The sequence below is a fragment of the Neofelis nebulosa genome, chromosome 12 (assembly GCF_028018385.1).
Source record: "Neofelis nebulosa isolate mNeoNeb1 chromosome 12, mNeoNeb1.pri, whole genome shotgun sequence".
Lineage (NCBI taxonomy): Eukaryota > Metazoa > Chordata > Mammalia > Carnivora > Felidae > Neofelis > Neofelis nebulosa.
The window spans coordinates 36,391,026-36,416,665 of NC_080793.1; the positions used below are offsets into that span (position 1 = coordinate 36,391,026).

General features: G+C 51.6%; 1 protein-coding gene and 2 long non-coding RNA genes across 6 annotated transcripts in view; 1 reads left to right on the forward strand and 2 right to left on the reverse strand.

The window, feature by feature from the left end:
• Nucleotides 1-20,393, forward strand: part of PAX5 (paired box 5) — a 195,746-nt gene extending 175,353 nt beyond the window's left edge. For all 4 annotated transcript variants that reach the window (XM_058694895.1, XM_058694897.1, XM_058694896.1 and 1 more), the window contains 2 exons: nucleotides 6,579-6,665; nucleotides 12,907-20,393. In XM_058694895.1, the coding sequence (XP_058550878.1) occupies nucleotides 6,579-6,665; nucleotides 12,907-12,983 (164 nt within the window). In that variant the 3' untranslated portion in view covers nucleotides 12,984-20,393. The remainder of the gene's footprint in view (nucleotides 1-6,578; nucleotides 6,666-12,906) is intronic.
• LOC131491677 (uncharacterized) lies at nucleotides 1,291-12,912 on the reverse strand. Its single transcript, XR_009251593.1, has 3 exons — nucleotides 12,206-12,912; nucleotides 8,549-8,726; nucleotides 1,291-1,728 (listed from the first exon to the last, which is right to left on the reverse strand). It is a non-coding gene; the product is annotated as an uncharacterized LOC131491677 (long non-coding RNA).
• Nucleotides 20,394-23,073: 2,680 nt separating the features above from the next.
• Nucleotides 23,074-25,433, reverse strand: LOC131491678 (uncharacterized). Its single transcript, XR_009251594.1, has 2 exons — nucleotides 25,260-25,433; nucleotides 23,074-24,820 (listed from the first exon to the last, which is right to left on the reverse strand). It is a non-coding gene; the product is annotated as an uncharacterized LOC131491678 (long non-coding RNA).
• Between the last annotated feature and the right edge of the window lie 207 nt (nucleotides 25,434-25,640).

The following is a 25,640-nucleotide window of genomic DNA, read 5'->3' on the forward strand; positions in this document are numbered from 1 at the left end:
TTGACTCGAACCCTTATTCCCTGCCTCGTGGAAAGGTCCTGTCCTCCCCTAGACTTCTGCCACATTTCCAGGGGCGGCTCACTGTTGCACACGATGGCCCAGGCCTCCTGACGTCACAGAATTCTTGGGCTCTGTGATCTATGTTGCTTTTGGACCACGTCCTTCGTGTCAACCCCGCTGGCCACCAAACCACAGCACTCAGCCACCTCCTTTGATTTCCACGTACGGAGAAATCACCAACCTAGTTGTGAAAGGCACTGGGATATGCGGCGGGCTTAAATGTATTTGAGATGGTGGCTGCGGGAGGGGAGGGGTTCCAGCCCCCAATACGGATGATTTAAAATGGGAATCTAGACCCCCACTTAAATGTTCTTCACCCTCCTACCCTCCACATACACGTGATGGGATATACACATCCTCTTTTCCCTTTATCCCTCTCAATAGTAGAACCTCCCATGATACAGGTCCTTTCTCATGCACAGCACTAGGGTCTCTAAACTCCACTCCTAAACCAGTACGGGCTTTCTTTTGCATATTCAAGAACTCAGTGAATGTTGTAAAATTCCTTTCAGGGCCTTCTCGGTTTTTAGAAGAGACTCTTCCTCCTCCCTCTCTCCCCAGCTTCCTCAGTCTCCCAGGTATGGGTAGAGGAAAGTTCTGTTCTCCCAGTAACATTATCTTGTTTCCCTCTCACCATTCCTATGATACAGGTGCTTTTCTTAGGCCCATATTCAAGACGAGGAGACTGTCCAGAGAGGTTCGATCACTTACTCAAGGCCACGCAGCCAGTAAGGGAAGGGCTGAGTGCAGAGCCCGGCCCTCCCACAGGAATGTCCACACCCACCTGTGGGCCCGCCTTCCCTCACCCCTGCCTACTTTCTGCTTCCACAAAGCATCAGGGGCCCAACCTGCAGTGCTGACTCCAACTCTGCTCTCACTCCATCCTGGTTTCCCCTTGGGACTGCTCCCTCCCAGGAGGTCCGGGATGGAGAAGATGATGATGTGTTTGGTTGGTGAGAGTTCCTGGGGGCTTATCTGTGACCACCTCCAGACAGGCCAGGAGCTGTCTCTGAGGAGGGCCCATGTGCCGCGTGTCTTCCGGATGGAGGTGTCACTGGCCACTGAGTGACGGCCACCTGGACATGAGATGAGCTGGCACCCATTCCGCCTCATAGGGACTTTTCTATTAATGCATAAAAAATAAAGGTTTCCCAGTTGAAGGGGGTGGTATTTTTGAGAGGTGCCAAAAGCATGGGTAAGTTAGTGGAATGAGACAAGGGGCCCATGCTGTCCTTTGTGCTGTGCAGTCATAAGAGAAGGTTTTTATTATTTTTTTCAATTCAGTTTTGTGTTTAAGTGTAGCTGACACACAACGTTACATTTGTTTCAGGTGCACAACATAGTGATTCAACGTGTTTATACGTGACAGCTACGCTCACTGCAAGGGTAGCTACCATCTGAACAGGTGCTTATTGTGTGATCTGTGTCTCTGGCCAGCTAGCCGGAGGGTAGCTGAGGGTCCTAAGGATGAGCCAGAACTGGGGACTTCCGTTTTCTGCCCCAAGGAACATCATTTGTACTGTACCTATGGTTATTGTAGCCATATGGTTGTTCCCACTTGCTTGGACTGTGGCTGCCGTCCCCTGGCTGGTCTCCCTGACCGCAGGCTCCCCTTCTCCCGCTGTCCTCCAGATTCTGGCACTGCCTGGTCTTCCCCGGGTACCGGCTCTAATGGGAGAAAAGCACAGCATTGTTGCCCCACCAGCTCTGCTCTGCGACTTGCCTCCGCCAGGGCCTCACGATGACCTGGCCATGCAGAGGTTCACACTCTGACCAGACCCACCCCAGACCTCTGCTTGTGCCTGGGATGCCCTGCCTCCCCTCTGCATATCAACATCCTATCTATCCTGGCTCACATGCTCCCCACTGCATGCCAGAAAGTACCCCCCGTGCTTTCCCCAGACCTTCTCCTGGTTGGGCAAGATTCCCTCTTCTAAGCTGCTGTTGTGAAGTTTGAAAGGAAAGAAGGTGAATGCTCCTGGGGTGTTGTGTCGGTGGTGAATTTAAGCAGGGAGATGAAGCAGGAGGTTGGAGCCTCCAGACCCGGAGAAGCCAGCAGCAGGTGGGACTCAGTGAGCCCTACGGACAAGACCTCCTTCTCTGCACCATGGCTCCTGAGAAGTGAAAATGAAACCCAGCTGACAAGGGCCTCGAAAACAAGAGAGACAGAGGCCAAAATGGGAGGGCAGGTCACGTAGGCAGAGGGTCCTGGGCTGGAAGGCAGGACGCCCGTTTGGGAGCCCGCCCCCCGCCCCCGCCTTCCTGAGGCTCCGTCTCCTCACATGTAAAATGCAGACATTTGCACCCACCTGTGAGCTTCACAGGATGGTCAGGAGGGTTAAATGAGATTCTGGATGCCAGGGAGGCTCCGGCGGCCGGTCTCAGGTCATGGTCATCATTGCTGAGCATTTACTGTGCACCAGGCACTCTGTGTAGCACTCATTCAGTCTTTACATTCAGCCCCAGATCAGGGGCATCTGTTAGTTGACCCTGCTTCACTGGGGAGGACACTGAGGCATGAAGAGGCTGAATGATCTTAACTCTGCCGAAGATCACAGAGTTCAGAAGAGGCCGACTCGGGATTTAAACCCAGGCAGTTTGGCTCTAGAGCCCTTGCTCCCAGCCTCTGTGCCAAACTGACTTGAGGGTTCAGTGGTAGCACGCGGGCTTGAACCTAGGCAGTGTGCTGCTTCCCAGCCGTCTTTGGGGCCAGGCGAGGCCAGGTTTATAGATGGGCAGCTTCCTGGGTGGTTGAGGACCCGGCCTCCCCACATCTCATGGGCTGAGGGCTCCCTACACTAGCTTTCTGAGCGGCACCTCGGAACATCCCAGAGACAGAGCATGAGTGGGGGAGGCTGACCACGCCCACGGGTCAGCCTCATGACCCCTCCCCCAGAATGCTCACTCTCCCAGGGCATCTCACAGAGCAGGGCTTGCCGAGGACGCCCACCGTGCCCCTACTGAACAGACCGGCAGGGCGTCCCTCGGGGTTCACATCTTCTGCTGAGGAGCAGGATAGTGTGGTGAGTGGAACCTTACAGTGGATCAGATAAACTGGCCTGAATCCTGGCCGTCAGTACTAATAACAGATGGGAGCCACCATCTGTGTCCCTAGTTGACCGGGGAGTACCTATTCAGCCATTCAACAGTTTTCAGGGGCATCTGGGTGGCTCAGTCGGTTAAGTGTCTGACTTCAGCTTAGGTCATGATCTCACGGTTTGTGGGTTCGCGTTGGGCTCTGTGCTGACCGCTCAGAGCCTGGAGCCTGCTTCGGATTCTGTGTCTCCCTCTCTGTCTGTCCCTCCCCCACTCACGTTCTATCTCTCTCTCAGAAATAATATAAATAAACATTAAAAAAAATTTTAGGGACGCCTGGGTGGCTCAGTCGGTTGAGTGTCCGACTTCAGCTCAGGTCATGATCTCACAGTTCATGGGTTCAAGCCTGGCATCGGCCTCCGTGCTGACAGCTTAGAGTCTGGAGCCTGCTTCGGATTCTGTGTCTCCCTCTCTTTCTGCCCCTCCCCTGCTTGCATTCTCTCTCTTTCTCTCAAAAATAAATAAACATTGGGGCGCCTGCGTGGCTCAGTCGGTTAAAGCAGCCGACTTCGGCTCAGGTCATGATCTCGCGGTCCGTGAGTTCAAGCCCCGCGTCGGGCTCTGTGCTGACAGCCCAGAGCCTGGAGCCTGTTTCAGATTCTGTGCCTCCCTCTCTCTGACCCTCCCCCATTCATGCTCTGTCTCTTTCTGTCTCAAAAAAAAAAAAAAAAAAAACATTAAAAAAAAAAAACATTAAAAAAAAACCAAACAAATAGTTTTCAATGCCTGCTAGATGCCAGGCCCTGTACTAGACATTGGGATGGCGACATGAATTTGACAGACAAAACTCCTGCCCCCATGGAGCTTACCTCGTACTGGAGGAGGCAGAATTAAAAAGATAAGCACAAAAAACAAGATATGTTGGATTGTGATCAGTTCTATGGGGGAAAAAAAAATAAAGCAGGAAAGAGGGATCAGGTGGGAGGAGTTACCATGTTAAATTCGGGAGTCTGGGTGTGCCTGGGTGGCTCAGTCGGTTGAGCGTCCGGCTTCGGCTCAGGTCATGATCTCACTGTTTGTGAGTTCGAGCCCCACATCGGGCTCTGTGCTGACAGCTCAGAGGCTGGAGCCTGTTTCAGATTCTGTGTCTCCTTCTCTCTCTGCTCTTCCCCCGCTCGTGCTCTGTCTCTCTCTCTCTCTCTCTCTCTCTCTCTCAAAAATAAACAAACATTAAAAAAAATAAAAAAAAATAAATTCAGTGGTCTGGAGATAAAATTGAAAAAGCCTAGAAGGCAGTGAGGGAGAGAGTCGTGCAGACATATGTGCAAGACTGTTGTGTTACAGGTAGAGGCAGGCGAGTTAGTAGTGATTCATGGAACACGGACTGTCTTCGGTGGCTGGGGCGTCACGCAGGGGGCGGGGTACAGGGGGAGGCAGCACACAGGTGTAGAGAGGAACCACACCCAGACCTGCAGGGCAGACACTTCCGCATCACAGGAAACTCCCATGTAAGTGCTGTGGGAAACTGAGTGCATCTGAAGAGGCAGCTTCCCAGAGAAAGAGGTGTCAGAGAGCCAATTTGGGGACAGGATGGAGGTGGTGGGGGGTGCAGGGCAGATAACACAGACACAGTAAACTCCGGCTGAATGGACCCAAGACCTGCACTCCCGGGGGCTGGAGATCCAGGAGGCTTCCCGGAAGAGGTGGCCTTGGAGCTGAGCTGGCCGGCAGGCATGATGCTGCTGGATGGAGAAGCAGAGACAGCCTTTGCCAGCAGATGCCCTGGGCCCAGGCGCAACGCTGTCAGGAAGTGCCTCTGATGGGGCAGCCCGGAGCCCTGAGGGGAGGGTGGCTGTCCCCCTTCTCCAGGCTGCTCGGTCTCTCTGATCCCCCACCCTGCCCCCTAGGAGGAGGAGGAGGCACTGATGGATATGCGGAGGCTGGGCTGCTGCGGCCCAGCACTGTCACCATGCTCTCCCTCCCTACGCCGGAACCTGACACGCTGACCACTGAGGCATAAAAAACAGAGAATTGGAAGGCTCAGCCTGTCAGGCTGGGAGTGGCCCCCAGAGAGGCCTGAGGAGGAGCACATGCGTGTGTGTGTGTGTGTGTGTGTGTGTGTGTGTGTGTGTGTCTGTCGCATGCTCTGCCTGTGGTTGCCTGTAGAAATGGGGAGGAGGCTAGCTGGGCCCAAGGGGTGGGAGCGGCTGGCCCCGCAGGCCTCCTTTATTGTTCCTGCCCAACCTGGTGGAGCCCCCAGGGACCCTACATCTGGGCCTGGCTGCTGGGGAAAGAGCAGTGCTCCAGGTCCTGACTTCTGGTTGGTCCTTCTGGAGGCCCCTGCCCTTTGGCCCTTTGGCGTCCTTGAGAAGACTCCATGGAAGCATGTTTGGGCCCAGGGTGGTCTCACAGGGCTGTATAACTCCCATCACCACTGCCAGGGAGGGGTGCACAACTCTGTAACCAGTGGCTTAAAAAGCCAGTCGACGGCCAGCTACCAACAGCCTGGGCCAGGCATTGAGGTCTCTGCTATGCATCAGGCCCAAACCAGGCCCTCTGGAGTCCCAGCCACAGGGACAAGACGTGCAGGGCCCTCCTGCTACAGAGCCAGGACAGCAAGGTTTGAGGGCAGGGATTTTGAACTCCTTTCCTATGACTAGCTGGTGGTAAACAGGCTCTTGTGGGGCTGAAGAAAGAGCACAGGGAAGGGCTGGATGCAAGAACCACTGCCCCATGAGCAGCTGGGTAAGAGGGATCCGTCCTCCAGGCCTGCTATGCCCTTTTCCCCAGCGCTGCCCGCCCCCCTGCCCCCCGGCCCAGCTTGTAGTTCCTGCCTGAGCACACCTTTCCAGTGCCTGCAAGGCCCCCACCCACTCCCCCTTCTGTGCTCCCCAGCCCTCTGGCTTGTCCCTTCATCTCAGTCAAGTGCCATCTGCCTTCTCCTGGCTTTGGGTCTGAGTTTGTGTCTCATCCTCCCCATTAGACCAAGGCCCAAGGAGCAGCCACCTCTAGGTTTACCACACAGAGGGCCAGACTACAGTTGAGGTCGCCTTTGGCTTCTCAGTTCAGAGCCACTCGGGAAACACATGGGAAGTGAAATCGAATCCACACTGGGGCACTGGAGTGCCTCAGTCAGGGCTGAGAACCAGGCAGCCTGGAGCTTTGAACTTGGGTCAAAGTCATTTTGTGAGAGACCCTTTCACCTGTAAAATGGTCCAATAACCCCAGGGAACACCTGGCTCATAGTAGTTTCACGGTACACATGTTAGAGGCCAGTATGTACTCCCACTGCTGAGAAAAAATGTTATAGGGGGAAATACAATACCAATGATAGTTGTCCACTGAGTCAGGATGTGGACCAGACTTGCCTTTATTGGTTACAAAAAATACCTGCCGTTAACGTACGAGGCACATGCCATTGGCATTTTCCAAACCTGATTTGACATTTGGTTCCTGTTTCTCTCCCCACCCACCACATACAGGGAGTGAGTTTTCTGGGAGCCCCTACAGCCACCCTCAGTATCCCTCATACAACGACTCCTGGAGGTTCCCCAACCCGGGGCTGCTCGGTGAGTACTGGTAGAGGCCCTATGGGGCCTCTGGGTCATTAGCTGCCCCATTAGGACTCCTCTTTGGGCCAGGGTCCTTGACAGCCTGAGTTTTGGTCACTGATTGGGGATGGGTAGTTTGGGGGTTGTGATGGGAGCTTCAGACAGTAAACACACTGCAGCCCACCATGTACCCTTATCCCTCCCCCAGAGGTTTTGGTGGATAAGGGAAAATGGCAGAGAAGGGAAACAGAAAAAAAAGGGCATTGAAGAAATGAGAGGAATGTAGAAAAATTGCCTGCCCAAGAGTAACATATTTCTTAAGAATCATTGAATATTCCAGTGAGAAATTTCTAAGTAAGAGGCAGTGAGGAGGCCGACTTGGATTGATTGGTAGTGGCTACCCATCTTGATAAGGACTCTGAGGCTTGGTGATTGATTAGTGATGTCTGCTATGGACATCAGCAGAGCCAGCTCCATTTGGAAACTGATTGCCCTGTGGCTGAAGGCCTTCCAAGTCATGCCATTCTGAGCTCAGTTGGAGCCCAGATTATCCATTGCTGGGGCCAGCCTGATCTGTGTACATCATCAAGGATATCTGGGCCACTCCAAAGATCAAGCAGGGCTAACTCAGCCCTCAAAAAGCCAAGGAGAGCCTTTTGTTTTGTTGAAATTAACTTACATGAAACCAGCTGGTGAGTGATAATGGGAGCTCAAGTTTCTGGAGCATGAAACCAGGGCCCAGGGCTGACAGATGTCACTCACCACGTGGGGGCAGCACTAGCCAATGAGCCTGCAAGTGACAACACTAATCCTGCCCCAGCAGTCAGCTGAGGAATTTCTACACTGGTCAGGAAGAGCCTCAGAGACCATCCAGGTCTGTCCGTCCAGCTTACTAAGGCCTGCTTAAGTCAGAACCTATTAATTCCTGGATCCTAACTTATTTTAGGACTGGAAAACAGACTTCATCAAGAAAGCAAGAACCTGGTACCTTCAGACTCAAATTGCCAGGTCATGGGTCTTTGAAGGAGGCCTTGAAGTCACGATCGTGATTAGGTGATTAGGACAGACACGTGACATAGACACATAGACCACCCTTTCATGTACTTGGGCCTCAGGCTGCCCAAAGCATTTTGGCATATTATGCAAAACTTGTGGGTACAATAAAGAACAATGCCGGTTAGTACTCCAGGTCCCTATGTCTGGCGATGTCACTCATAGAAGACCAGGGTCTTTTTTATGGCCTCCCTGAGGGGCTCATCTGTGGACTATGTCTCAGACTTCTTTTTTGGTTTTGGTAAAAATTAATTCTAAGTATGGAGCCATGTCTCCACTTACCTAATGCTTTTCCTTAAACAAACCCCCTGAGAGACCTGGGTCTCAGCCTCAGGCCCAGCTGTCAGTCTCAGGAGGCAAGGGCTAACCATGGTCTCCCTGAACCAGAATTCTAGCAGGGGTAGGGGCAGAGGGATGGGTCTGGAGCCCAAGAGGATGGCAAGGGGAGGGTGGGACTAGACCACATCTGAGACCTTAGCTGCTCAAGCTCAAGTGAAATCCAGTTCACATCCCCAGTTATCAGGCACGGGCTGTGTTTCTGGTATGGAAAGGATGTAGACTCTGTGTCAGGTCGCTCCCAGGCTGGAGGTGAGGGAGCCTCAGGCAAGTGTGTCTGTGCTGGGAGGTGCTTAGTGCCTTGAGAGGGACCAGAACCAGTATGGAGAGAAGGAAGAAGAAACAAAAGCCTGTCCATCTAAATGAGTACCTGCTAATTGTGTGGACACCAGGCAAAAACTCTTCATGTGGGTTACATTATTTTATCATTTCAGCAGCCCAAGGGAGCACATACTACTATCTCATCACATACATATGAAGACAGTGAGACTCAGAAAGGTTAATTAGCTTACCTGAGGTCACACAGCATGCAGGTTGCAGAATGAGGTCTCAGACTCAGGTTACGCGGAGCCCAGAGCCTATTTTCGTAACCAGCGTGTGATGTGGCGCTCTCATCCCCTGACCAGTTACGTCCCAACGGTACTTCAGCCTCATCCCTCCATAGGAAGCTTTGCGGGTCCTAAATACAGACTATGTATGTGATGAGAATAGCTCTGGTCAATTTTTGAAAGCCATGTTATTGTATTCACCTGTCAGAATTTCAGTTGCAAACAACAGAATCCACTCTGGCTAGTTTAAGCAGAAAACCAATTTGTTGAGGGATATCGTGGGCTTCCAGAACCTCCAGGAGGACCAAAGAGACACGGGTCGGGACACACAGCCAGGAACAACACGCAGCCACACTCCCAGGGCCGCTCTAGCCTCCTGCTGCTGCCGGTTGGCCCTGTGCCCTATGCTGCTGCACTAGCCAGGCTGCTGGGCAATCCGAGCAGATCGAGTCCCTCAGCCCACTCACCTCCTCGGGCTGCTCCCTTTCCAGTCAAAACCATTTGCCAGGGAGTCTAAATGGCAGAACCTAGGTGATATACCTGTGCCCTAGCAGCACACGACTGGGAGAACGAGTTCTGATTTCTAGCTCGAAGAGGCGGGCCTCATACCACAGGAGACCCTGCAGATACAGGAAAAGCTTAAACAATGTTGGGCAGTTACAGACATGAGAGGTGGCCCCTGCACCATCCAGCTCTATGACCTGGGGAATCACGGTCAGGTCATCAACCAGTCTGGGCCTCAGCTGCCTCAGGGGTAAAGTGAGGGTGATTGCCAGTGGCAGCTTCATGCAAGCAAGGAGCTGATATGATGCTCTCTTGAGGCCCACAGCCCTGAATGAGCAGGGATCCCACTTTCCTGAAGATGGGTGAGATGCCAGGTTCCCTCTACCATAGTCTTGCAAATAAGCTCCAGGCCCACTCACATCTCCCAGATTTCCCTTTACCCAGAGCATCTTCAGGGCTTTAAGCTGAAAGAATCCCACTGCAGCAGGGAGCTAGACTATTTCTGGGGAGGGCACCAGGGGTGTGGAAACTTGTTCCTCGGTTCCATGGTGCTCCTGCTAGATCCATGGGAGCTGTGGAAACAGGTGAGACCCTACACACACACACACGCACACGCACACGCATGCGCACTTACACCCTTGCCCACACTGTCCAACCTTGGCCAGCCTGGTTGAAGCCCCCTTCACAGAAACACCACCAAAATGGAGGGACAGTGCTGCCTAATGAAGCTGCACACTGACTGCTCAGGTGAACTTCCCTCCCCACTGAGCCTCCTCTGCAGGAACTGCCTGTAGGTTGTCCACACAAGGCCCAGCCAGGGCACGGTGATCAGGCTGGGAAGGCACAGAGGCAGGCCGTGGGGAAGAAAGCGATGGTCAATTAGGATTAGAATGGGGTGTGCCTGTGGCCACTCTAAGGGGATGAGAGAGTGAGCAGGAGCCTGGAATGATTGTGCCAAGAAGTAAATTGATGATAATGAGAATTAGAGAGGAAAAATGACAGAAGAAAAGGACAAGTTTATTCTAGAAAGAGGTCTAATGGGCACCAGAAAGACAGAGTGCTTTGTAAGGTGCTGTTTTTATTTCTTATGGTAAATGCAAGCAGTTTTGATTTTGCAGGACAGGCTGGCCAAGAGATTAGGCTTCGAGAAGGGAGTGAGTCAGAGCCGAGGGTGAGAGGTGGCCAGTGGGGAGCTCAGAGGGCTGAGCCAGGATCGTCCAAGAAGCCTTACTTCCATTTCCTGTCCCTCGAGGCCCATTTGCGAGGACAGCTCCTGTGGTTTTCCTGCTCCCGTGCCATGCCCAGGCGTGCAGGGATGCCCCCACCATAGGCACACACACACGTTCCTCTCGCTTGGGCTCAGGCAGCAGGCAGGGCTAGCACTGCTGATGCTCTGTGGGTGACTGTCTTAATGCTGTCCCCATCCCAGAAGAGAGAGCAGAGGAGGCTGGCTGACAGGTGTCTCTGAGTCAGGGCTCCAACTAGGAAGGTCACAGAGGAGGCATCAGAAAACGCATCTCTGGGAATACGTAGGCTGGGATTGGCATCTTTGCCTCTGGAACAGCATAGCAAGGCACTGCCTGCTCCTCCTCTGTTGTCATTGCTGCCTGAGCCATATTGCTTCCCAGGGAGGCAAAGGGAGGAAGTAGTGTATCTGCTAGTTGGGACTGGGCTTGGAGGGCCACTGTGGCACATGCTAGAGTGCCTCCCCGCCCCGGCTTGCCCTCTTGATTACAGACTAGCTGTGTGATCTTGGGGAAGCTGCTTATTCTCTCTGCGCCTCAGTTCCCTCATCTACTACACGGGGACAATACTAGTTCCTCCCTGATGGAATGGTTTTGGAAATGGAAAGAGTTAATGGCTATAAAGGGTTTAGAAAAGTGCCTATTTCCAAGGCACTCTCACATCCTTTTCTCATGGTGCCCTTATATAGCTCCATTGTGACCCCCTTTTACGGATGACAAAAATGAGGCTCAAGGGAGTGAAGCCACTTGTTCAAGGTCACTCAGCCAAGAGTGATAGAGCCTGACTAGCCACCTCCAGGCCTTGGTGCTCAGTTATGGTATCCGGGAGAATTGCCAGGATTGGTTTGGATTTGGCTGAGATTTCAGAATAAATATGGGCCGGTTCCCCTGGGGAATTAAGAAGCTCACTATTCCCACCCCAAGAGATGTGTTGATCTACGATGGCAACGAGGACCCCTACTGCTGTCCACTTGGATAAACACAGCCTCCAGCATCGTGTAGGCCATGAATTGCACTGTGGTGGAAAGTGTCCTGAATCCAGGCCAGGCTGTGGCACTGAGAGGCCCTGTGACTTTGGGCACATGGTTTTGGTTTGTTGAGCTTAGTTTCCTCATCTGTAGAAGGAGGCAACAGCCTAGCCTTTGTGGTTCTGAGAATCTGCTGGACTCCCCTCAGATTCTTTCATCCCTGGGGAGGAGTCAGGGCACAGAATAAGCCTCCTGGAGGCCTCATCCAAAGCATGTAGTCACAGAATGAAGCCTAGAGACAGTGGGAGGAATCCAGCTTGGCCCTCACACTGGCTCTGTCTGGAGGTCATGGGCAGCACCTGGCCCTTCTCCCACGTACTCACATACCTCAGTCTTCCCATGTCCATATCTTCCTGTCCTCCAAACCCAGTCCAACCCACATCCTCCAGGAAGCCTGACCCTGCCAGAATAATCTTGAATTCCCCAGAGCTCTTCTCTTGGAGCTCAAATCCCCCTCCTGACTCTGAACATTGGTCTGTGTGTGATATTTGTGCAGCATTGCCCCTTGCTGCAGTAGAGCCAGAAAATAAATGAATGACCGGGCAGGGGTCTTCACTGTCGTTCGTTTACTCAGTGCTGTTGTTCACTGACTCAACAAACCTGGCTGTGAGCACATGCCACGTGCCAGGTTACACACTGGGGACTAAAGAAAGACGCCAAGAAGAGCAGCGTCCAGCCTCTGCCTTTGTGGGGCTCTCTATCCACGGGCAGAGGAAGAAGCAACTGAAGAGGTGATAAGAGCACATGGTCCAGGCTGCGGCAGAGTGTGAGCTCGGGGCAAGGGGCTTCAGGAAGCAGAGGATGGGAAAAGGCATCAGAGAGTATGATAAAATGGGCTGACTCACCTGCCCTGTAGGTTGAAGTGAGACAACACATGTGAAGGACACTGCGGTGTGGGGCAGAAGAGATGCTCATCCAGTGGTAGTTACTATTAGCATTAGGGTCTGTGTGAGATGCCTGCAGAGTCTGATTTCACCGGAGTGTGATGTGTGAGCGGTGTGGAGTGGGAAGCAGTGGTTGTAGGAGGTAAATCCAGAGAGGTTGGCAGAGCTAGGTCCCGACGTATCCACAGGGCAAACTGAGAAGTGATGACTTTCCATCCTCTAGGTCAAAAGTTGGCAAACTCGTTCTGTCAAGGGCTGGATGGTAAATAGTTTAAGGCTTTGCAGCCTGTGTGGTCTCAGTTGCAATATTCAGCTCTTCTGTAGTTGCATGAGAGCATCCGCAGACAACACAGGGAACAAGTGGGCAGGGCAAGGCTGAGTTCCAGTAAAGCATTGTTTACTGAAATAGGCGGCAGGGAGGATTTGACCTGAGGGCCCCAGTCTGCCCACTCCAGCTCTAGGCGGTGAGGAGGCCTTGAAATCTTGTGAGCAGGAAGCGACCCTGATCAGGTTTGCAATTTGGGGAACAGACTGGGACAGACTGGCCTGGACTGGCTGGGAGGGAGGAAGGGGCAGGGGTGGGGGACACTGGTGGAAAGGGGACCCCAGGTAAGGGGCACGAGGTCACCCTCGAACTCTGTGCTCTCTTCTGTCTCTCGCAGGCTCCCCATACTATTACAGCGCCGCTGCCCGAGGGGCTGCCCCACCTGCAGCCGCCACTGCCTATGACCGTCACTGACCCTCGGAGCCAGGCAGGCGCCAAGCACTTATAACACATATCACTGAGGGCGATAGCCTCTCAGCCCCTCTGAAGACGGCCAGAGGGGCCCAACGAGACCATCCCCCAGCAACCCCCACTCACCTGAAACTCCCTCCCAACCTTTTCCTGCCAGGGACTCTGGGGTTCCATGGTAAGGCTGTTGGACTTGTAGACATGCGTCCATTTCTAAGAGTCAATCAGTGAGCTTCTCCCAACAGCAGCTGGGTCTCTGCAAACCAACGGACTATTCTTCAGACAACTGTAGCCCCAGCCTAGCCTGCCAGTCCCCAGCTGTCTGACCATCCACCTGTCTTCCTGCCCCAGGCCTGGGAAGGAGAGCTTGCTTTTGTCGCTTCAACAGCACCCATGTAAATACCTTCTTGCTTTTTTGTGGGCCTGAGGGTCCAGCTGAGCAGACAGCCCACCCATTATGCATCCAGTACTCCCGATGTGTCACAGGAAATCTTAGACCTGTGTGCAGAGTATCCCCTCTGTTCTGGCTGCCCCCCAAGGGTGGGCTTGGAGTTGTCCTTGAGACTAAGGATGCCCACCTCAGGGCCCAGCCTCCTGCTCATTGCTACTTCTTTAACATCTGGACTAGGAGTCTCATCGGGCTGGTTATGCTTCAAGCTTCCCCCCTGAGAACCTCCTCAGGAGAAACACACTCTGGAGAGATGCCCTGGCTTCCTGACTTCATTTCCCTGGGCCCAATGCAGTGTGAGCAGCTCTTTTCCATATCAAAGGACTCAAAGAGAACTGTCTGGGAGAGTCTTCAGCTACTACTCTAAAGTAAGATGCTGTCCAAGGTGCTGACTGCATTGCGGACTTTGAATGCTAGGGCTGGACAGGACCCAGGAGACCATAGTCCTAGGCGGGAACCCCAAGGCCCTGGAACCACTGAACTGAACTGGGATGTGTTTTCTGAGGAATTCCCAGGTTCATATCACACCGGACACCCACCGTGGACATTTCTCCCACCCTCCAGGATGCCAGAGAGTGGATTCTGGGCAAGTCTGTCCCTGCCATGTAGACAATGATTAACAAAAAGGACTTTCCTGCACTGAGGACCACAAACACCTACAGAAGTCAGCCAGAACTTCATGATCAACCCCTCCCCACCCTCGTGGAGCCTAGTATGCAGCTGGGAATAGAGGTGCTGGGGTGGGAGCAGATGCCTAACCTTGCACAGTGGGTATGTACCTATTGATGCAAGGGGTTGTGATGGTCAGAGCCATGGCCAGTGGCCCCAGGAGCCTGGAGAGGGGAGCTTGGAGAACTCGCTGTGGGCTGGTGAGATCAGAAAAACCCACCTGGGAGGATGCAGGGGACAGAGGAAGGCCTTCTGGGAAGATTAGGACAGGCAGTGAGGAACTGGTGTCTGAACTGGGAGTGGTTTTGAAATAGGGGTACCAGGGGCCACCATCTCTTCTCCCAGGGCCTCAATTCCTTGAATAGTTTCTTTTGCCAACTCAGAACAGCAAGGTGAGGCACTACCCGAATCTGGGCTGAATTACAGTGAGAACAATGGATGTTGCCATCTCATGTGACAGTGTCCCCAATGTTGGCACGTCACCAAATTGGCAAAGAGCTGGGGTGGAGAGAGCCTGAACTTTACATTATTGGGCCTGAGAGGTCTTGTCCTGGCCGTACCTTTTCCTTGCTGTGGGACCTCAGACGTTCACCTCTCTGAGCCTCAGCTCCCTTGGTATAGCAGGGTCACCTGCAGGGTCATCCTACAGCTCTCTCCTTGCCTTCCTCTTTCCCAGGATGCTGGGGCTGTAACAGAGTCATCTGGGGCATGTCTTCCACTTCTGAGCAACCATACAGGGTGGGCACCCGAGTCCTGCTAATATTTGGACCAAATAGGAAATAAGAACACCCAGAGGCGTGGGAATCAGCCTTGGGGAAGACCTAGTCCAACTTCCCTCAGGGGAAACTGAGGCCCCATTTGGGGAAGCCCAGGACCATGCAGGGAGACAGAACAGACCTCCTGTGGCCACCACCAAGTGTTTTCTCCCCAACATCCTACGAGGCGGTAGGACAGAAGAGGAAACTGAGGCTCAACAAGGTGGAGTCCCCAAGCAGTGACTGGCAGAGGTGGAGCTGGCATTCAGCCCCCTGACCCCAGGAACAAGGTGATCCTCCCATCCTTGGGGAGGGCAGTTGAGAGTGAGGGCAGTGGGAGGTTGCTCTGGGTCCACTGCCACAGATGGAGTGTCCTGGGCTGTTAGCACTGCTGAGGGAGCCCAGGCACCCAGGGCAGAAGTGGAGCCAGTGAGCTCACTGCAGGCACACCCACCACCTTGGAACCTTCTGGGCAAAGAAGGGAGGCAGCTGGGGCAGAGCCCACCTCTGAAAACAGGATGAATGAGCTCCAGCCTCTACCTGCCAGACAAGGTAGGAGAAGGTATGTTAGCTGGCCTCTCCTTTCCTCCTTCCCTTCCTCCCTCCCTTCTTCAGGAAGTGATGGCGTCAGGCCTTTGACCTCTTGCATCCTCATCTTTGGATCCTTGTCGCTCCTTGTGGTCTCAGGCTGTTGGGAGGTCAGCCTTCCCTGAACCAACAGCCTGAAGCGCACACTGAAGCCCATCTGGCCCCATACTGTTCTTTCTCCTTGCCCTGTGATGAGCTCCCTCCATGCCTTTCCTCTCTGAAGCTCTGCTGGTCTTCAGATCGCATTGGTATTTATTAGACAAGCACTTGATTCCTGGGCTGCCAGGCAGAAGCACAAGAGCACATGGACGCACACGCATGTTCTCACACATGTACCTGCTCTCCCCAGCTCAGAGTTCCCGCGCTGGTTGAGCTGCCCGGGAGCTCAGAGAGAACGGTTCCGAAGGACACAAGCCGTTGAGTAAATGCCAGAGAATTCTGAATGAGAAACACAAGGTCGGGGCTTTCACCAGCATCGTGGCTGGAGGCCTAGGGACCTTCAGCCCTATGTTCCAGCTCTGACTTTTGGAAAAGGACCTTGTGAATTTTATGAAAAAGTTTCATACCATTAGTCTAGCTCCAGCCTTGAAAATCTGATGACATATCAAATCCAACATCCCTTTCCCAAGGCGCCTTAGTTAGGGTTAGCCTTTTCATAACTGACATTTGTATGGTGCTTTGCCATCCTTGACCATTCTCTGGGGCAAAGATCACAATGCCCATTTTACAAATGGGAAAACTGAGATTTGGGGCTTGCACGGTAAGACAGAGCTGAAGTGAATTCTCAGATCTCCGGGCCCCGTTCACCCTCCACAGAATTGCGCTCCAGTCATGGGAGCCTATGACTTAGACACACCCTTCAATATCTTAGAAACCCCCTAGACCCACAATGAGGAAAGAAAGAACAGGGACCCAGAGGCTGGCCTGACCAAAGGGCCTGCAGGCTGGTAGTTTTGCTGGTCTAACTTGATTCCCATTAACACCAAGACCTACAAAGTCTTTGCCCAGATTCACTCACATCAGTGCTTCTGAGGTTTCATCAGACTCCTTCCCTGCTGTGTCCCGAGACTCCGATGGGATCGGATCTTGTCCAGGACTGTACCATCAGCCCTGGCAGGGCCTGGACATGGGACCAGATCTGACCTCTGGGGTCTAAGTTTCCAGTGGCATGAGATGTCTGTCGTGAGATGTTATGAGATGTCCCTCACTCTTTTCTTTATCCTTCCCGCTGTGGTTCAGACTCTAGGCCTGGCTGTGACAATATACAGGAGTCCCCTAGCAGGCCCATTAGGGTACTCACAGGCCTGGGAAACACAGATCACAATCATAAGGGCCCCAAACTGCTACTTTCCAGGTCAGGCAGGTGGAGTAATCTTGCCACTCAGGCAGGGCATGAGGCAGCATGGGGTGGTGGGACCTAAGACAACCCGGTTGCTTACCCCATTCAATGGCATTCAAATGTGAAAGCTTTTAAAATGCTCTTCCGGCCAAAAAATATGGGCGAAATTTGACCCACTCACTGGCAACTAGCTTTGTGACTCTCAGCACAGAGCCCAGTGTGGGGCTCGAACTCATGAACCACAAGATCATGACCTGAGCCAAAACCAAGAGTCAGACGCTTAATCGACCAAACCACCCAGGTGCCCCTGTGGCCCCCAGTTTTTGTCCAGTGCTCCCTTTCTTCTTCACCTCCTTTTTTTTTTTAAGTGTATTTGTTTTGAGAGAGAGAGAGAGAGAGACAGCAAGGGAGGGGCAGAGAGAGAGGGGGACAGAGGATCTGAAGCAGGCTCTGTGCTGACAGCAGAGAGCCCGATGCGGAGCCTCAGACCCACAAACCGTGAGATCATGACCTGAGCCAAAGGTGGACACTTAACCAAGTGAGCCCCCAGGCGCCCCTGTTCTCCACCTCCTTGCTCTTCATTGAAGATTTGGGGGGAGATGGGAGCCCAGAGAGATGGAAGATGCGGTTCAGATTGGCCAGTCGCTGTCAGGAACAGGCACCCCAGTCCTTTCCACCTCCCTCCTTACCTGGGTTCTTGCAGGCCGTTTGGGCTTTGAAGGTGGGTACGGTAGAACAGTTGGAGGTGGTGGGGGGTGGAGGGATTGTTGGTTTTGAGAGGAGGTCAGTGCTGCTGGGGCGTTTCCTCTGTGCAGGGAAGAGCCCCAGATGTGGCCACAGGGCACTGAGGGGTGAAATCCCTTTATGAGAAGTCACATCCCAGAGCAATTTGCCCTGCCTTTTGCAGCCTCTGACACCAGCTACCCGCTTCTGGATGACATTTCAGCTAGAATTTAGCTCCAAGCTATGGGGAGCAAATCTTAAAAACAAACCAAGCGCTCCTGACAAATACCTAGAAACAAGATATGTCTGAGACACAGCTGCCCCGAGGGTAGAGAAAAATCCGGGTCCCTGGATAGGCCAGGCCCAGGTTGGTGTGGGTGGATCCCATAGCACTCAGCTAGACCAGCTCCTCGGTGGCCCCACTAAGAACCTGGCTCTGCAGCCTTGGCCTTGTCACCCATCTAGGAGCCTGTCTCTGATGGTTTCCAGGCACGCACATCGGTGCTCCTGGAGAATTTATTCCTTTACTTCTTTTGGCCTCAGAGAGGTCCACGGCAAGTGCATTTCTTAAAAGGTAACAAAACACATTATTGGAAAATTGGACAGTCAGGCCATGACTCCTAGCCTGCAGTCTGCCCCACCTCCCAGCAGCCCCTTCAGCCCCTTGTCCCCTGATGTCCCCTTACCTCAGGATTCCCTCTTGCATATTCATGGTGGAGCCATGGTGTTGATCTGCACTTCCCCACTGTCAGCTCATGGCTGCACCTCCAGAGTGGCGGCCAGGTCCCGAGGGGCTGTGGGGAGGACTGGAAGCAAGTCCCTAGCCTGCCCGCTCTCCTGAGGAGGGGTCTGCAGTGTCTCTGACATGGGCTGCTGCCAGGAGCAGGCAGGCACCAGACTTTCTTGCATTCACTGTAATTTCTCAACACTGGGGTCCCGTTCCTGGACCACCCCCACCCCAGGATCAAAGGAGACGTCAGGATCATGTCCCTGCCAATCTAGAGTTTGAGTCCACATGTTCCCAGGGGTCCCATTTAGCCCATCTCTGAGTTAGGGGCAAATGTAACTACCGTGCAGTAAGTCTAGATATTCCTCTTCCCACATCTGAGACCCCTGAGCGGCATAAGGAGAAAATGCAGCTGTTTATATATTTATTGAGGAAATCTTAATGAATTCTAAAATGGGGTCAGTCTCAGGTAGTGTATTTGGCCTGTGGGCAGGAATCCCACCTTTCAGCTTTAGACAGCTCTGAGCATGGCATGCGGAAGGAAGTGTGAAGTAGCAGGGGAAGGGCGAGACCGGGAGTTCTGTGTCCCCTTCCCTGACTCTGAGGCCTGGCTGGAGGAAGCCAAGCTGAGCCTCACCCGTCCCAACTGCGGGCCCACCCAGTCCTGCAACTATGGCCACCAGGCCACCCTTATCCCCCAAAGCACCATGCTTACGACCATGTCTCTCATCTTCTCTAAAAGCACCATTAAGAACAAGTGATTTTGGATGATGGATTTTTGATTTACAAACGGTGCATTTCCCTTGGAGTGGAACAGAAAGGAAACCATTTAATGGCTCCCTATTTTCAAGCATGAATACATTTTAATGAAACTATTTTATTGTATTTGAGGAAATGGAGAGTTGAACATTCCAACCAATCAATAGCCAATTAATTGCTATAAAGCTAAAAATAAATAAGTCCTGAGTCTTTTTGAAATGCCCTGCAAAGCTCAAAGCCTCTGGATCAGCCCTTCCCCTCCATATGTGTGCATGTGAGTGTGTACATGCACATACACACGCGCACCCCTGTACCTCAGACATACTTGAAACTCAGAGATAGTGCTGAGTCTCCTCATGCCAATTCTTGCCTGCTCTCCTCGCCTTTGGTCAGAGATGGTGAGCAGACCTAGCAGCAGCCCATCCCTTGGCCCCGAGCCACCAGCTCAGAGTGGGGTATTGTGGGCACTGAGGGCCCCCTCCTTGGCCCCAGCTGCTGGGCCTCTAAGTCTGGGCGGAGGGTGGAAATCTGACTTGGGTGTTGCCCTGACTCTTGCTGGAAGACGCTGCCCCGGTTCTTCACCCTCTAGTGGCCTTTGGACATTGACTATTTATAGAAATAAATGCAGATTACATTGCAAATGGAACTCTTTGCCAGGAAGACACATGGATTTAGCTTTTCATTCTTTGAGACAGTTGACTTTGTCTTAGGGACTGACCTTCCAGCATCAAAGAAATACATATCTACTATATCCGCCAAAGTTTGTGATGCCTGCATAGACGCTTACTTGTAAAAAAAAAAAAAAAAAAGTACAAAAAAAGTACAAAAAAACAAAAAACCACAATTGAATTGCCTTTGAAAGTAGGAGATGATCTGTCTCCAACAGATTGAAAAAAAAAATGCTTCTTAAAAATGTGTATGTTTTGTATTCTTTTTTTCTAGTAGAAATACCTGACTTGAAATATTGGTGGTTTTTTTTTCTTAGTGACGTGTGTTGCTTTTGTGTGTAATAATATTTGAATGTAATTACAGCAGTGCCGATTTGCCAAAGATGTTGGACATATTTTTCTTTTGTTGGGAGGAGGGCAGGGGCTTGGGGTGGGACTTGGGAGAAAACAGGGGTGGGATTTTGGTTTCATTTTTTACCTTTTTTTTTCTTGTCAAACTTGGAATTTGTGGTTTCATTCTAAGTTAAATGGTTGACTGCAACACTTTTCTTTTAGATTAGTTGGAGAAACTTGCAATAAGATTGGCGTAGTTTCAATATCTGTGTGTCTTTTCATGAGTGACTGTTACTTGTGAAGGATTGATTTTATGTAACCTTTATGTGAGATAATTATTTGTAAATATTTGCCATAATTTTATTGGTTCCTAAAATAAAAGTAATTTTTTAAGTTCAGGAAAAGAATTGTATGTCATTTGTTTTTCCAACTTTGTACAACTTGCATTTGTTTTTAACCTTTGACGAAGCCACACGGGCTGTGGGGAACTTTACTGGCTCTCCTGATGAAACCAGGGTCAAACAAATCTATGCAACTAGAGTGCTGTGTTGAGGCATCGGACCGTGGCCTGGGCAGGGCAGGGGTTCCCAGGCAAGCCGCCAGCCACTTGGCAGGGTGGAGCCCAGCCCCGGATTTGACACCTAGCTCTGATATTCCACAGCCGTGGAACCTTGGTGAGTTCCGTAACTCAACTTCAGTAGCTCCAAAATGGTCGGTAACACCTGCCTCATTTATTCATTCAACAAACACCGAGGACACAGCAGCGAACGGGGTTAACAAGGACCCCAGTGACATGAAACTCACAATCTACTGGGCTCCTGTGCGGGGAACGTGAACACACACTGCATGTGTGCTCGGTGACCGTGTGCCCTTGCACACATGCTCTTAACCTTGATCCAGGCTGGATCTTAAAATTGCCTGAAATCTAAAATATCTGTTACCCACACACCCTTGACATGCAGACAGAGCTTAGGAGTCCGTCCTGCCAGGAGACCTGGGGCTCCAAAGTCACAGGCTATCCCCCGCCAGACCTCAGAGCCCAAGCGTCCACGATCCTTCTGCGGAAGGTGCCCTGTCCCTATAGCTTCAGAGCGGAGCATTTGGACTGCATAGGAGCCCAGGAGTGGCTTTCCATCAGGGGCAGCTGCAGACCTGAGCCCTGCCCCTGCTGGGCGGTGTCAGTCTGCAAGGGCAGGCAGGGACCGCGGCGCCCCTTGGCACAGTGTGTGCGACGCGGTAATTGCCAGAGATGGAGTGGGTGAGTGACCGCGTGGGGGCCGTGGGCTGTGACTCATTCATATTTAATAAAGCCGGCTGTGCGGCTTCCATTCATTTTGGCAATGGATGGTGACGAAGGTGATTCCTGAGGGAGAGAGAAGGATGCTGGTGCAGCGGAGCACTGGCCCAGCTCCTTTCTTCCCAGCGCTCGAGGCATAGGGACTCGAGCTTCAAAGACAAGTGGCAGCATTTTGGAACTGAAACTTGGACCCTTTGGTGAGGCAGAGCAGGCCCCTCTGTCTCTGATGCCACGGCCCTCGTTCCTGGCTCCCCTGGGACAGAGGGGCCTCAAGCCTGCCCTCCTCAGTTATGGGACACCAGTATATGCAGTAACCCGGGCACGTGCAGTCCCCACATGATGGCAGAAAGGAGGCCACGGCGAGGCCTCCAGTTAGGAGGGTGGAAATGCCAACCTTGAGTACGCTCAGGCAGCCTTCAGCAGCCTCAGTGACCATCACAAAAAGGAGGAGAGGGGGATGGCTGATCTGCCATGTGAGACTTAAGCCTTAGGCCCATTCGTTCCCTAAACTCCCACCATGCTAGGTGCTGGGTAAAGAGGTGATCCGTGGAGGGATCAGGCTGCATCAGGGCTGTGAAAAAGGCAGAAGGGTAAAGGCTCCTAAGTGCCTGGGCTGGCTCTCAGCTCTAGATCTTGGGAGTCAGTTTGCTGGTATGAGCAGTCTCCTCACTTCTAGGAGCCTTGGTTTTTTTCTTCTGCACAATGGGTATAAATCTCATAACATTTATTTTGAAGATGTGAGGAATACATGTGCTGTGCAAAATTTTTTTTCTAAATGACCAGTGTGAGTTTGCCAACCTCTTTCCTCCCTTGTAAGGAAGCCAGATTTTTACATCCAAAGGTTAAACTCTAGGCGGAAGCTTCTTTGAGCCAGGCTCACTACCAAACTCAGGAGGAGGGTTGCTGCAGACTGAACGTTTGTGTCCAGGCAAAATTCCTATATTGAAACTTAATCCCCAGTATGATGGTATTAGTAGAAGAGAACTTTTGGAGGTCATTAGGTCATGAGGGTGGAGCCCTCATGAATGGGATTAGTGCTCTTTTAAAGAGACCCTGCAGGGGCGCCTGGGTGGCGCAGTCGGTTAAGCATCCGACTTCAGCCAGGTCACGATCTCGCGGTCCGTGAGTTCGAGCCCCGCGTCAGGCTCTGGGCTGATGGCTCGGAGCCTGGAGCCTGTTTCCGATTCTGTGTCTCCCTCTCTCTCTGCCCCTTCCCCGTTCATGCTCTGTCTCTCTCTGTCCCAAAAATAAATAAAAAACGTTGAAAAAAAAAATTTAAAGAGACCCTGCAGAGTTCCCTCATCCCTCCCACCATTTATGGACATAGGAAAGAGGCCCTCACCAGATACCAAATCTGCTGATGCCTTGATCTTGGATCCCCAGCCTCCCACACTGCAAGAAATAAATGTTTGTTGTTTAAGCCACATAATCTGTGGTATTTTTGTTATAGGACTTGGAGCAGACTGAGACAAAGGTAGAATGCAGAAATGAACTATCAAGGAACCTACTGAAGCCCGAGGAAGATCTTTACTTCACATCTTCCACTCAAATAAGCCCCTGGTGGATTGAAGGGTTACTTTTTTTTTTTCTTTAAATAGACTTGAAACTCACGACTCTGAGATCAAGAGTCGCATACCCTACTGACTGAGCCAGCCAGGGGTCCCTAACCAGTTACGTTTTAAATATTTAAAATAAATCTAGTAGGGTTTATAGATGAATATATCTCAAACTTCCTTATGAAATGTGCCTTTGGAAGCTTAAAAAGATGGAAAAAATAGAATTTTGGCTACTTAATTTTTTTAACTTTAAATGCACAAAAAATGAACAAAAAAAGGACAAATAACTTGGAAAAATAAACCTAAGTAACATGAAGAGGTGCAATGCCCTTAATAAATGAAAATTTTGTATGCAATGATATGAAAACTACTACTATCCCCAAAGGAGAAATGGATAAAGGACTTACATAGATCACTCACAAATGCAGACATATTAAATATAAGTAAATGTGCAATCTGGGATTAAAAGCAACATGACTCAACTTCACAAAGATCTCTTTTAAAATACCCAGTTCTGTTGGGGTGCCTGGGTGGCTCAGTAGGTTGGGCGTCTGACTTCGGCTCAGGTCATGATCTCGCAGTTGATGGGTTCGAGCCCCGCATCAGGCTCTGTGCTGACAGCTCAGAGCCTGGAGCCTGCTTTGGATTCTGTGTCTCCCTCTCTCTGCTCCTCCCCCACTCACATTCTGTCTGTCTGTCTGTCTGTCTCTCTCAAAAATAAACATTTAAAAAAATTAAAATACCCAGTTGTGTCAAAGGTCTAAAGAAATGGACACTTATGCTGTCACTGGGCTGTCTGACAATATGAGGCTCCAGGCCTGGGTGCTGGCCCCAGGGACACCTGGAGGAACAGGTGCTCCAAAGACGCGGTTCAGGTATCCTGCACCCACACCTGCCCACTCCCAGGTCTGTGGTTTTTCCACTAGGCTGGCTGCCTGCAGGATGACATCTGCAGCCCAGATCAAGTGGGAATCATGGCGTTTCAAGCCCAACAGTGTCATCTGCAAGGGCACGCAAGCAGCAGAGTTTCCCACATTATCCACAAACATGTGTAAATATCACGACGGCTCATAATGTAACCAAGAAAATCACTTCCCATTGTTTCCCCTTCAGTGATATTTTCTGCTTGGCTGAGTTTGCTTAGCACACTGGAAAGGCCAACTCATCAGTTCTTGTTGTTAATCAAGAGCAGTAATTGTCCGAGTTCAAAGCCTCCTGACTTAGACTCTGCTGAATAGGATAACAAGTTCCAAAAATGCTAAGTAGTAGTTTCTATAAATGGGACTTTTTAATAGGGAAGGCCCCTGAAGAGGGTTTGGAAAGAAAACCTTTCTGTGAAGTGGAATTAAAACATTGTGCATACTTTGTAGAGCATGGCAGATACATTCCTGAAACTCGTAGAAATTCTTACAGTGTGGACAGTGTGGATGCAGGCTAATTTTCCCATTTGCTCTGTGAACTCGTGTGTCCGATAAGGCAGTGCCAGCTGAGGCAACAAACATACCCTATAACTGAAATGTCTCCACACAAAAGCATACACCTTTCACTCACCTGACGGTTAAATGTGGGTGTTCCTGGTAGGGAGGCAGCCTTCCACAAAGTGACTCAGGGATCGAGGTCCCTTGTATCTTTTGGCTCTGCCCTCTTTATGTGTAGCCTCCAAAGTTGTTTGTCTGCATCAAGGCTGCAAAAAAGATAAGCATCTGGAGTATCATGCCTTGGAAGATTTCCACAGGCAGGGCTGGAAATGGGAGACATCTTCACTCACATGTTATCGGCCACAACTCTGTCTTGTGGCCAGACCCAACTGCAAGAGAGGCTGAGAAATGTAGTCTACCTGTGTGCTGAAGAAAAAGAGGAAATGGGTCTGGGGATAGTTAGCCAGGCTGTATCTTCATGACGCCACGAATTCCAGAGCATTTCAATCTCAGCTTCACTCAGCTCTTTCCTGCCACCTCTGAGGCAGTGAAGGACGAACAGCCTGAAGCAAAAGAATGGCATGAATATGTCCTGCCCTCTCCGCTCCTCACCTTTGCCCTACCCTCGCCTGAACTCCAACTGACACCAGGTTTGGAGAACAAGTGTATTCCTGGCCTGCAGGTACTGAAGGGGTCCCACCGCTTGTCATCTGCAGCTTTGCTCCTGGTCCACTCTGACTCCTGGTCCGCCCTGTTTCTCAATGCAAGACTCTTCGAGTTGAGCTCTGATCAATAATACCCATTAGCACTTATTAAGCACTGTTTATCAGGTGCTGAGACTTAGTAGAATTTTTCCTGTTGTCCCCACATTGCACAGCCAAGACCCAAAGTTGAAACCCAAAGTTCTTGGAGCCTCTACCAGTTGGGTCCAGTCACCTTCTACAGTGCTACCTGAGAGATGACAATTTAAAGAATGACTGACTATCAGTAACATCCTCCTACCTTCATCCCTCCAGTACAAATATAAGAAGACTGAGACAGAAACAGGTGGCCAGCTTGGGCAAAATGCAGGTTCAGGTGTCCTGGGGCAGAACTGCTGCTTCCTATCTCCAAAGCCAAGGGAAAGTGGCTTTAAGAGCATCCCTTGGAAGTTTGGAGGTATTTTCAAGAAACGAAGACTGGGGGCGCCTGGGTGGCGCAGTCGGTTAAGCGTCCGACTTCAGCCAGGTCACGATCTCGCGGTCTGTGAGTTCGAGCCCCGCGTCAGGCTCTGGGCTGATGGCTCGGAGCCTGGAGCCTGTTTCCGATTCTGTGTCTCCCTCTCTCTCTGCCCCTCCCCCGTTCATGCTCTGTCTCTCTCTGTCCCAAAAATAAATGAAAAAT